The following is a 13,043-nucleotide window of genomic DNA, read 5'->3' on the forward strand; positions in this document are numbered from 1 at the left end:
GCCTTCTAGTTCTGGATGCCCCCACCAGGGGAAAGATCCTCTCCACATCCACCTTATCTAGTCCCTTCAACATTCGATAGGTTTCAATGAGATCCTCATGCATTCCACTAAATTTCAATGAATAAAGGCCCAAAGCAACTGATATGTTCCCTTCATTCCCAGAATCATCCTCGTGAACCTCCTTTGGACTCTCTCCAATGACAGTATATCCTTTCTGAGATAAGGGGCCCAAAACTGTTGGCAATATTCCAAGTATGGCCTGACTAGTGTCTTACAAAGGTTCAGCATTATCTCCTAGCATTTATATTCTATGCCCCTTGAAATAGATCTCAACATTGCATTTACCTTCTTTACCACGGACTCAATCTGCGTATTAAGTCCCTTTGCACCTCTGATGTTTGAACCTCCCCCCCCCCCCCCAGTTAGTTCGCACTATTGTTCATTTTACCAAAATGCATTATCATACATTTCTCAATTCTGTATTCCATCTGTCACATGTCTGCCCATTATTCCAATTTATCAAGTGTTGCTGCAATCTCATGGCTTCCTCAGCACTGCCTACCCCTCTTCGCATCGTCCGCAAACTTTGCCACAAAGCCATCAATTCCATTATCCAAACCATCGACAAACAACGTGAAAAGCAGCGGTCCCATTACTGAACCTGAGGAACACCACAAGTTACTGGCAGCCAAACAGAAAAGGCCCCTTTTATTCCCACTCGCTGCCTCTTGCCTGTCAGCCATTCCACTGTCCATGCCAGTATCCTTCCTGTAATGCCATAGGATTTTATCTTGTTAAGCAGCCTCGTGTGAAGCAACTTCCTCGAAGAATTCTAACAGGTTTCTCAGGCAAGATTTCCCTTTACAGAAACTCTATTTTTGTCAGGTTCTGCTTAATCCAGCTAAAAGTTCTGGAAAGATCAGCAGACCCAGATAGGTTTCTCCAGATTTCGGCGCCTGCATCCTGAATCTCTGGTCCTGACGAAGGGTCTCGGCCCGAAACGTCGAAAGCGCTTCTCCCTATAGATGCTGCCTGGCCTGCTGTGTTCCACCAGCATTTTGTGTGTGTTGTTGTTTGAATTTCCAGCATCTGCAGATTTCCTTGTGTTTGCTCTGGTTCTCTGTGAGGTTTTCATGCGGAACTTATTTCCCAGAATGAGATTTCCGGGCGGACTCGTGGCGCTTGCACTTGCCGGAAGCCGTTTCCCTGTCGTATATAAAGGCGGCGGGACTCACTTCCTTTTCCTCTTTCAGACCGAGCGAGCGCTGTGGCCGCCATGGTGAGTCCCGACCCGCCGTCTCAATCCTTTGCCATCCACTTCCAATCCGCCCTAATCCGACTCCATTTGTCGGAGTTCGCTCCATTTGCGTCAGGCCGCTTCCAATTTACCACCGACTGGAGGAATCCGTACTGGGGGAGAAGAGGGTGGTGGGGTGTTGAGGCCGCGGGCCCAGCGGTGGCACAACACGGCTGGTGGTAGAGTGATGACCGGTTAACTATCGGCAGGCTCTGGGACGGGAAAGCGGTTTTGACCGTAGCGACCCTCCAGCACGACGAGGGACCGGAGTGAGGCTAGAGTGTTGCCCGGACCTGTGAGAGGTACTTGTTTGGGTGGAAGCTGTTCCTCGGGGAGGAGAAGGACTGAGGAGGGGTTGTTGTTGGGGTACCGCTCATTTCTTGTGAAGTAAATGTCAACCATGGTGTGGGTAGCGGCTCGAATCAGTGATTGGGGCAGGAGGCGGGAAGTAGGTTCACTTGATCATGCTCTGAGATACTGTCTAGGCATACTGTTAATAGTTTTAGTAGCACGGGCATATATTGTGAATTTGTTAACTTTGCCGCAGCAGTTAAAGTATGCAATACTTTACAGAAAAAATCTGAATTACAGTGAGCATCTATATTAAAAATAAGTATATAAAGAGTTAAGTTACAGCATGGTAGTAGTTAGGTAGTGTTCATGAGTTCAATGCCCATTCAGAAAACGGATGGAAGAGGGGAAGAAACTATTTCTGATTTGTTGAGGGTGTGCATTTAGGCCTCAGTACCCTCTTCTTCATGGTAGCAATGAGACCGGGGTGATGGGGGTCCTTAATGCTGGACACCGGCTTTTTGAGGCACGGTGAGTGCTCTTGGTGTGGTCCGCTGCTTTGGATTAGTGGACTGGGCTGTATTGTGGGATTTATCTTCAAGCCTGAATGAGTCACTGACTTCATTAGAACCTGTGTGGATGAGCGTGTGTCTACGAGAACTTTTACATACCTGAATCAAAATGAGGATGAGCCAGGAGACTCATTGTACAAGTGATTCGTTAGTATGGAATGTTTACAGGTTTTTTCAAGCTAGCCTGGTTAAAATTCCCCAGAATGATGGGGAAGGTATTAGGATGAACTGTTTCATGCCTGTTGATAACATCGCTCAGTTCGTCTAGGTCCTGTTTTGACACTGGCCTGAGGTGGGATGTACACCACTACCAAGATATTTGCTGAAATGTCTCATGGCAAATGAAATGAATGATCACAAGGTGCTCTCGGACCACCACATTTGTGCACCTCAAGGAGTGGATCATGATGTATTCTGCCTTGGAAAGACTCTGCTGTCCTGTGTTGGTGGTGTAAACCGTCAAGCTGGATCGCTTTGTCGGAACGGACCAGGATTCTGTCAAATGGAAAACACAACTGCTAATATCCCTCTGGTACAGCACTCTAGCTCTGTGATCTTAGATGTTATTTACCAGGGACTGTACGTTTGCCAGGGAAGTTGTTGGTATTAGAAGTCAAGAGCCTGATGGCTGAGGGATAGTACCTGTTCCTGAACCTGCTGGTGTGGGACCTGAGTCTTCTGTATCTCCTACCTAATGGCAGAGTCCATGGTCGGGAGGCTGTTTTTGTGATGGACTGGTCTGTGTACAGCTCAGTGATTTCTTGTGTGCTTGGGCAGAGTAGTTGCCACATCAGGGTGTGATGCTCATTATGGGTGCACCTACAAAGCTGAGGCATGCAGAATTCCTTTCAATCAACATGTCTTTGCATGGCTGTGAAGCCACTGAAGACCTTGGGTGGTAGCCTGGCTTCCATGGAGCAGATTGGAGACGGTACCCACGCTGGAATCTGTAGCAATGCACATCTAGAAGATCCTAGTGCCTCAGGCAGCATAAATAGGGGGAAATAGTTGATGTATTGAGTCAATCCCTTTTGAACTGCAGCCTATCCCATTCCCTTCTCCATCCTGCAATTTTGCACCTACAAGCGGCCATTTAACAGGATGTGGGAGTGAAGCAGAGCACCTGGATCGAGCTCCAAGGTAGTAGTTAGCGTGACACTATTACAACTTGGGGCATTCTGGAGTTCGCAGTTCAATTCCAGTGCCGTTCGGTAAGGAGTCTGTGCATCTTCCAGAGAATACATGGTTTCCTCCCATGGTCTAAAGCCAAACCGGGTAGGTTAATTGGTCATTGTAAATAGTCCTGTAGTGAGGTTACATTCGGTCAGGGTTGTGCGTTTGCTGGGGCGGAGTGGCTGGAAGGTCCTGCACTGTATGGGTAAAATAAAATAATCTGCACTCAGGGAAATCATGGAAACTCCACATATTCTACAGGTCCGGGCTAAAGCTGGGTCTCTGGGGCCCAAGTAGTGAGTTAACTGAGCTGCCTATTGTTCAGTGTATGGGAAAGTGAGTTGAGAACTGTAACTGAATGGAAGCACTGATACAGCTTGGTGGGCTGAATGCTCTCCCTGGTTTTCCCTTTGGTGATGAATGTTTATTTTTTTCTCAGCTCCTCCGTGCTGAGTTGTACATGGTCCTGTCTTCTATGCAAATTCTGAGATCTGCGGCAAAACTCAAGCTACTGAAAGAACTCAGTGGCCAGGCAGCATCTATAGAGAAAAACATTGACCGTCTATCCTTTTGCTGCCTGACTTATTGACTTCCAGCAGCAGCTTGCTTTCTCTGTTTAGAATAGTTTACTAATTTTTAAAACTTGGTTTCACATATTGAGGGAGTGTATAGTGTCCAAGAATTCAATTTTGCTTTCTTCTGTCTTTTCCTCTATTAATAAATCTCCCTTTTGTTTTTCCAGTCCTTGGTTATTCCTGAAAAGTTCCAGCACATTCTTCGAGTGCTCAACACCAACATAGATGGGCGAAGGAAGATAGCGTTCGCTATCACAGCCATCAAGGTGAGAATTCCTGGTTTGAAATTTTAGATTGCCCAGAAATCTGAAGGGGACAAAGACGTGGGAAATCCTAAAATGGTCAGACGGCCCCCTCTGATTCCTTGTGACTGGAGGTGACAGGATCAACAGTGCTGTTATCACAAGCATCCATTCTGAGCGTGTTTAAAGCCACTGACCTTTATCGTACCTGGAAGGTCTCAGTGGGTCAAACAGCATCTGCGGAGACAAAGGGATGGTCAGCATTTTCGGTCGAGATTCTGTGATGGGGCTGTTTTTGTATTTGTCTTTGTGCTTTGAATCTATGTGGTGTGTTTAATTTGTTACAATCTGCCTCTCAATGTACCATCGCCACTGTGAGTGTCAACTGATTCAGTCTGGTTGTTCCAAGGCTTCTGTGATCAAATCTGCTGCCTGAGTAATATAATTTAGCTGAAGTTTAGTTTCTAGTTAATTTTACAGGTATGAAGTGGTTTTGCAGAAACTTCAACAAATCATTGAGTTTATTTCAGTCAGCTCAATGATCTGGTGTGAGTTCTTGGTTGCTGTATTATCCAGCATTCTGTGAACTACTGATTTCAGGAACCAATTAAACCTCTTTTGGAGGAAAACCAAGTGTGCACTGGTAGTGGTCTTAGCACGTGATCTTGTATTCACTGTGCCATGATTTAGGTGTTGTTCACTGGAATGGCGTAGCATAGAAGATGATAGATAATATGATAACTTGAGTTGCATCATTTGATTCATTGTACCTGAATTCATTGAATTTGGACTGTGTCATCTTTAGGAAATGAATTTGGTGCCCTAGCTTGGTTGGAACTTATCTCATGCTGAACTTCCCAGCTGAACAATGAAATAAGATGCAAATTAAAAATCGAAGTAGGAGTGAGCCGTTTGGGTTCTTGTACCTGTTCAACCATTCATGGTTGATCTCCTGTATTCTTGTATTTGCCCCATATCCCATGCTCAATTAATGTCCAATAATTTATGGATTTCTGTCCTGAACTACAACAAAGCTCTGTACTCTGGCACCCTGAAGAATTTGGTGGTAGTGAACTATTGGATGTTACTCATATTAGTCCATCAGACTTCCTACTTTCATGGTAAACTTCGGTGATCTTGCTAAATTTAAAGGGAGCAAGGACAACTGGGTGCTTATGGGTTTAAGGGGGTGTTGAAAACAGAACCAGTCAGTGTCGATTTGTAAATTTTGGTTTTTTATCTGGGCAAGCAAGATGAAACTTGCTCTAGCAGCACACCTGACTCAGCTTTCTGAACCTTAGTTTTCCTGCTCCTGATTGCACGCCTGCAGAAGAATTTCGCCACCAAACACTGAGAGGCTTTAATCAGTTAGGTAACAGAAATAAGAACACAGTCCTCGGTATGTGGTTAACCCTTTTATTACGTGAGCACAGGGAGTTGTCTTACGGCTGACAATGTCAAATTTCAGCTTAGATTTATACAGTAAATTTTGGTCAGTAGCCAACAGCTAAACACTTCTTGGGTAACAGGTTTACTAACGTTCCCATGCAATACACAAAATAATAGCTAGATGCCTACATTTTGTTCCTGTATTTGTTACTTGCTAGGCATCTTGGAGAAGGGTTAAGAATACCTCACCACTGGCATGATCTTCATCGGCTATCAATAGCTCGCACAAGCTTGGCGGTGTCTGCCTCTCATCCTGTCACTCTCCTGACCCAGATCTTGAGCAATATCTAGCTAGTTAAGCTTTTATAATTTTCTTCCACAACACTCAACCCACTCATGCCTGGTGTCTGCATTTAAAGTTGACTTGGCAAAGCATCAGTTTCTGAAGGGGCCTATTGGAATTGTACTTTGTGACGGAGCCTTCGCTGACCTCGTGGTGAGTTATACCCTACTCGGTAAGGATCCCTTATCTGGAGACTGTGAGACTTGCTCCAGACAATCTCTTCCCCCCCCCCCCCCCCAAGCAGGGGAAATGTTTTTCTTTTAAATGTAAAAGGCCAGTCTGTTTACTCTCTTGGATCCTGATACTGGAGTCAATAGGGTGAAGCTTTACTGCACTCCCTCTATACCTGGTGTGGTTTCCCCAGGGTTAGCAACAAGTCTCTACCCTAGTGATGGCCAGCGTTAACTGCTGAACCCGCAGTGTTTCATGTACCAGCAGACCCAGGTGCCTCTGCACCAGCCTGTCTCAATTTCATCAATTGCTACCCTGAGTTCCTCTTTCCTCATAAACGGCCCTCTCATCTCAAGCCGCCGTACAGTTTTGTGACGATTGAACACTTCATCTCTAGCAAATCTTTCATATAAATGGAGAATAATTGGGATACCACTGTCCTAGGGCGCCATTGGTCAACCATTCAATCTAAACTGACTGTTCCTGCTCCTCATTATTGCCCCTCTCAAACCCTTGTCCTCTGTCTTTAAACTCCTACCCCCACTCCAAATTCTTGTCTCTTCAAAAGCATTGGTCAGTGCCATTTTTGTTAGAACCGCTAATTTCATTCTGCAAAGATAATTACCTTCCTTGTCCCATAAAATAGGCAGGCAGACCTCTGCCTTCCCAGTGTTGCAGCTGTTGTGTGGTTGGGTGGCAGTGCACTCACAGCATTGTATTTTTACCTACCTGTGCAACCCACAAGCCTCCAGAAAGCTGCTGCTCCCATTCCCTGCCCTTTGGAAACAGCTGGAAATGTCAGTTGTTTCCACATGTATGTTATTATAAGGAACTAGAGTAGGCCGTTCGGCACCTCAAGCCCCACTATTCAATATGATTGTGCCCGATTTATGCCAGCATTGCCACTTTGTGCCAGTTCCCTATAACCCTCAATTCCTTCATCTAAAATTTATCTGCCTACTTCTGTACTACTTGCAATGATCCAGCTCCCACCACTCTCCTGAGGAGCAATTCCCCATGCTCTGCTCATTTCGAGGGAGCTCTCGCCATCGCAGTTTCCAAATAGTACAGTGTCAGGGTTTACTGTATTTGACTCTGACATAAAATTGTAGATCCGAAGCATCCATTAGCTCATTCTTGCTGTGGTCTGCTCAGCGCTTGAAAGTCCATCACTCTCCTTTGGTTCTTAGTTCAGCCTGCCGCACTCTGACTTTAACTGTTCTTTTATCTTCTGACCACAAAACAAACTGCTGGAGAAAGTCAATGGGTTGAGCTGCTTCTACGGCGGGAGGGAGAATTACTTCATTTCAGTTCTATACCTTCCCTGTGTGCTGCTATCTATCGTGAGCCTCAAATTGTCTGCATTAGGCCTGACGGGAATGTTTGGCCGTCCCTTTACATGCACAGGTACTGCCTGGCCTGCTGAGTTCCTGCAGTAGTTTGACTTTTACTCCAGATTTAAAATCTGCAGTCTCTTGTTTTCTGGTTTTAAGCACTCTTCTGCTTGTGACTGTGCCATTGTCCACTCTGTTCAATAGTCTCCCCTCTTCAGACTGGTTAACCCATCTCATTTATCGGCACTTTGCTGGAGTTTTGTGTATTTGATAGTGTTTTGTTCATTTTTGGTCATCGTTATTTTTGTTGATCTGAAATGGGGTAAAATTATATTGGTACTTTGAGGAGAAGGCCAGAGAATGGGGATGAGAGGGATAATAAATTAGCCATGGTGGTGCAGACTTGTTGGAATGGCCTAATTCTGCTGTTGTCTTATTGTCTAAGATTACAGCTCTGCCAGGCCAGGACTGAACATTGTGTTGGCCACGTGTTTTCAATTCTGCCTCATCCCATCCCTTCCCCCCCCACCCCAGCTTTCTCTGAGATGTCTGTTGTACAGTCTGGGTGCAGGGCCTCGGCCGAATATGTCGGCTATCTCACTGCTCCCACAGATGCTGTCTGACCTGCTGGTGTTTTGAAGGTGCGTGTGGGGGTAATGTGCCGATTTGATGCAGCTTAGGTTAAGGACGCTCTAAAGAACATCGTGTTTGTGAAGAGCTAGGTGCAATTAGTCCCATACCTTCCCTGAATCTCGGCAATATTTGCTTTCCTTTGCTCCAGCGGCCTGATGTAATGCCTTCGGGATATTGATTCTGCTGCTGTCTGTTGTGAGCCTCTCTAATTGCAATAATCTGTTTTCAGGGTGTTGGGAGACGCTATGCTCATGTGGTGCTGAGGAAAGCGGATATTGACTTGAGCAAGAGAGCCGGAGAGCTTTCCGAAGAGGAGGTGAGTCATTGCATCTGGGGACCTGCCAAACAGATAGAATGCAGTACAAACTTTATAATGTGGGATCAAGGACTATAAATGAGAATACCAACACAAAATGGACTTGCTGTTGCTCCATTACCCTGCCTCACGCCAACCTGCTGTGTTAACAACAGTTTACAGAGGTGACCCTGTGTACATCAGTGCCCGAGGATCCATTGATGTGTTGTGAGTAAGACAATGTGGTAGAAGACCTCAGCCAATCCAGCAGCATTGGAAGAAAGGCATTGTCGATATTTCGGGTCGAACTGTCTGTTTTCAGGTTTTTGACCAAAAAAGTAAACAGTTCCTTACCTATAGCAATGCTGCTCGATCCACTGTGTTCCCAATTCCAGCTTCTTTGATCTGTCTTGAGTGCTCTAAGCATCTACGGCCTAACTTTCTGAGAATGTTTGTTTTGAAACCCCTGCCCTTCTGTTTCTGCAGAAGTCTCAGTTCCTTGGGTCCCACACAGTGGGATTTCTTCCATGGTTCTCCCCACATGATAGAACACCTTAAAGCTTCCTCTTACATTGCACATCGGCTGGACTGTTCTGATAGTCCACGACAATGCATGGTGTTGCATCGTCATGCTTACTAAGTGCAGTGCTCTTGTGGCCTCCTCACCAGAATCCACCTCACATTCATTATTACTGATGTATGGATTTTCGTGGCAGCAGTGCAAGACATAAAAGATTAGTATAATCTTAGGTTGTGTATCGGTGTATAGGCCTTTCAAAAATCTGACTGTAGAGAGGAAGGGGTCGTTCCTAAGACATTGCGTATGTGGCTTCAGGCTCCTGTACCCCCTCCCTGATGATGGTGAGAAGAGGTCATACCTAGGGTTTTGAGTATCCTAGCTGTTGGGTGCCACTAACTTTTGGCACTGCCTTTTGAAGATATCCTTGATGGCAGGGTGGCTTGTCTTTGAAGCTGGCATGTGTTGTGCCATGTATGCATGTGTATGACTTCACTGGCTGACCAATTTTTTAACATTCAGGAGCAAATGCCCTGACTGGCAGCCATAGTAACTTCAGTAACTGTTCTTGCTGAGCTTTCTGGTGGCCCTGAACAAGATAGAGATGCACTTAGTTAGAAACCTGCTGATTTGTTGTCTTGTCTGCCTGCAGGTTGAACGCATTATAACCATCATGCAGAACCCACGACAGTACAAGATCCCTGACTGGTTCCTGAACAGACAGAAGGATGTCAAAGACGGCAAATACAGCCAGGTATGAGAGTATTCAATGCGATGCATTGCTTGATAAGATGTTACAGAGCACTAAACTGGTATTTCTTCCAAGATTATACTGTGTGATAGAACATAGAGCAGTAGAGCACAGTACAGACCCTTTAGCCCACAACGAAATGCTTACCATTTACTCTAAATTTAACCCCTCTCAGATAGCCCTGCATTTTGCTTGTGCAGGTTCATTCAAGATCAGGATCATGGTGGTTGTAGAAAAGTAGCTGTTCCTGAATCTGGTTATGTGGGACTTCCAGTTTCTGTAAACCCTGACTTACAGTAGCAGTGGGAAGAGGGCATGACTTGGGTAGTATTGGTTCTTGATATTAGATGCTTCTTTCTTGAGGCAGTGCTTCATGTGAGTACTTGCAGTGGCACTGTCTGCTTGACAAAACTGGCTGTGTCAGATATTGGAGCACTCCAGTGTCATTATACAGAGTTGAGAAACTTCCTCAGATGGATGCATAATTCAAATTCAAACTGCCTGATGGAAATAGGACTGTGTTCTCTATTCATTCAGTGTGCTGTTCGGGAGTGATATTCAGGGCATCATTCAATTACTGTTTTATTGTGGAAGGAGATGAATAGTCGTACAATTTCTAATATTCTTACACTGTCTCTGTAAGTTTATTTTTGAGATTGAGAAGTTGGAGAGCATTGGTGCATTCAGGTGATTGGATTGGCATGGGTATGATAGCTGGAAGTACCTGTTCTTGATTCTGGCTAAATACTAAATAGTGTGTGAAAGGAGCAAAGAGTAAACTACTGGAGGAATCTCAGACAACATTTGTGGAGGTGTTCTGGTCAGTGACCAGTGTTTTGAGTCCAGACCCTTCAATTTTCCCCCACAGATGCTGCCAGACATCAAGTTCTTCCTAATTAATCTGAGTTGCTTCTCATCAGTTCTGTCCATTTGCCCATATTAGTAGGTTTTAGAAGGAACTCAAATTTCATCTTTCTCTACACCATTTTGGTGGAAGCTGAGGGGAGACTCAATGGAGGTTTATAAGATTGAGAGGCATTAGTAAAGGAGTTTTTTTTCCCCCCAAGGTTGAAATATCTAATACTACAGTGTATGCATTTCAGGTGAGGGGACATGTTCAATGCTATGCAGGTTGTTTTTTAAAGGTGATAGGTACCTGATGTGTGCTTCCAGAGAATGACGTGGGATGCAGTAAAGGCTTTTGGCCACAGAAAATAGAGTGAAAAGGGTTAGTTAGGTAAAATTATAGTTTTAACAAAATTCAGCACAGCATCATTGGCTAGAGGTCTTTTCCTGTGCTGTACTGTTCCAGGTTTCTGACCTGCGAGGACAGAAACTGGGTCCTGTCCTGGCCTAAAGCACCCATGGTTACAGTAACACCAGCAGAGAATTGGTCTTTTATCTGGCACGTGTTTCATCTGTGTGTTTTTCTGCCCAGCAGGATCTGGTGATGTAGACAGGTGGGTGTCTGCATGACAGGCAAATACTAGTAGAGCCACAAAAGACTTCCTTCTGTGCAACAAGTTAGATTCTGTCTACAGTAAAGAAAGTAGTTATCCTGTGTGATCTGTGCTCATCTGTGTATTTCTCGATCTAGCACACCCATGGCTGTGCCTCATCCAATCTGTACATGCTATTACTTATTTGAATGCATTAACTTTTGGTATGTAATCTTTCAGGTCTTGGCCAACGGTCTAGACAACAAACTGCGTGAGGATCTGGAGCGGTTGAAGAAGATCCGTGCACACAGGGGTCTGCGGCACTTCTGGGGGTGAGTCCTGTTGCTCGGGAGGTGACTGCATCAGTGGCTGGCATTGAAAATGTGCGAAGGGGTTATTCTCAGTAACCCCAAGCTCTTGGATCACTGGGTAGTTTTATCTTTGGCCAGGTGATGTACTGTTGGATGACCAGCATTGACTAATGGATAGGTAAATGTGCCTGGCCATTACCTGCACTTCATGTAGGGGTGTTGATCACGCATTCTTTTCCTTGCCTTGCATGGGCAAAGCTCTTGATCAGAGATCCTTGATTGCGTGCTGACTAGTTCCTCCAGTATTACAAAAGCAAATTGGTACTCTTCAACAGACTGAGAGAGAGGACAGTATCTGAACATAAAACATTACATTGCTGGAACAGGCCCTTCAGCCCACAGTGTAGTGCTGACCCAGTTAACAATCAAATGCCCAACTGCACTAATCCCGTTTTGTCAACACAGTGTCCATATGCTATTTCCTGCACATTTGTTCTGCCTATCTACTTTATGTCAGTAACTTTTCTCTTGGTTTTCACTACTGTCGGTCATACAAGTCCCGGGTGGAGACTCAGGAATGCCGTCACACTCAGATGTAGAAGGATTCTTCATTACTGTTTCCATAACAGTTTTGTTTTGCCGGTCAGGGTTAGGCAGCATCCTGGTAAACCTTCTACACCTTCCCCAAATCATTAACGTTCTTGGGCCAACCAGAACTGAAAGCAATACTCCAGATGTGACCAGACTAGAGTTCTATAACTTACAAACTCTTCAGCTCTGTTCCTTGACTAACAAGACACATGCTTTGCCAGCTGTAGAGTCTTCCACAGTTGTGTGTAGGGCATTTGGTGTTTTGAGTCTATTTGACCTGTGCAGAACAGCTGACTCGCAGGGAGCAATCCCATTAGTTCTATTCCTCTTCTTCCCTGTGTCTTACAACTTGTATCTTCACACTTTCCATCAAGTCCCTTATCTCCTCATGAGTCTTTTAGTTATTCCACTGCAATTTACAGTCAGAGGGTATTAGGGTCATTTACAGTAGCCAGTTACCCTGCCTTTAGTGTGTGGGAGGAAACTTCCACAATCACCTCTGCATGAATCAGACTTCATACAACCCCTGTTTGGGATCGATCCTGTGTTCATGGAGCTGCCAGAGATAGACATAAACTGCTGTGCCAGATCTAGTTCAGGTTCTAGTCAGCAGTTGTGATAGTGTTAATATGTCTTGTATTTATGTTGGGGATTTTATACTGGTAAAGCCCTGCTGGGTGTTGTTAAAGTGAGGCTGTTGCTCGCTCTGACATGACTACTTTTTCCTCTGCAGTCTCCGTGTGCGTGGCCAGCACACCAAGACCACAGGCCGGAGAGGACGCACAGTCGGTGTGTCCAAGAAGAAGTAAATATTACAAATGATCTCAGATTCATTAATAAATTTCTCATTGAACTGTTCCTGTGTTTCATTTATATATTACACTACAGAAGTGGCTGAGCTCTTCTCCACGTCTCCTTAGGCTGTGTGATGGGGATCATTGTGTAAACAGTTGAGTGATTGTGTTGCTGCCTTGTTGGTTTGTGATTTGTTCTGTTACTCTCAACGTGTTACGTTCCTTTCTAGGGATTATAGTCAGGTTAAATTTCACTGCATCCTCCTGATTACTTTGGTGGGGAGAATAGCGTAGCCTTTGATTGCTCCCTGAAACATTTTGAGCA

At 45.0% G+C, this 13,043-nt stretch overlaps 1 protein-coding gene across 2 annotated transcripts; it reads left to right on the forward strand.

The window, feature by feature from the left end:
• The first annotated feature begins 1,223 nt into the window (after positions 1–1,223).
• Positions 1,224–12,782, forward strand: rps18 (ribosomal protein S18). Of its 2 annotated transcripts, none has more exons than XM_059970694.1 (6): positions 1,224–1,279; positions 4,076–4,174; positions 8,250–8,336; positions 9,485–9,586; positions 11,263–11,354; positions 12,658–12,782. In XM_059970694.1, the coding sequence occupies exons 1-6, from the start codon at positions 1,277–1,279 to the stop codon at positions 12,731–12,733; spliced, it is 459 nt and encodes a 152-aa protein (XP_059826677.1). In that variant the 5' UTR covers positions 1,224–1,276; the 3' UTR covers positions 12,734–12,782. The 2 variants fall into 2 exon arrangements, with proteins under 2 accessions (XP_059826677.1, XP_059826676.1); XM_059970693.1 differs by lacking the exon at positions 1,224–1,279 and adding an exon at positions 2,480–2,692.
• The last annotated feature ends 261 nt before the right edge of the window (positions 12,783–13,043 follow it).

This window comes from Hypanus sabinus, chromosome 5 (genome assembly GCF_030144855.1).
Source record: "Hypanus sabinus isolate sHypSab1 chromosome 5, sHypSab1.hap1, whole genome shotgun sequence".
Lineage (NCBI taxonomy): Eukaryota > Metazoa > Chordata > Chondrichthyes > Myliobatiformes > Dasyatidae > Hypanus > Hypanus sabinus.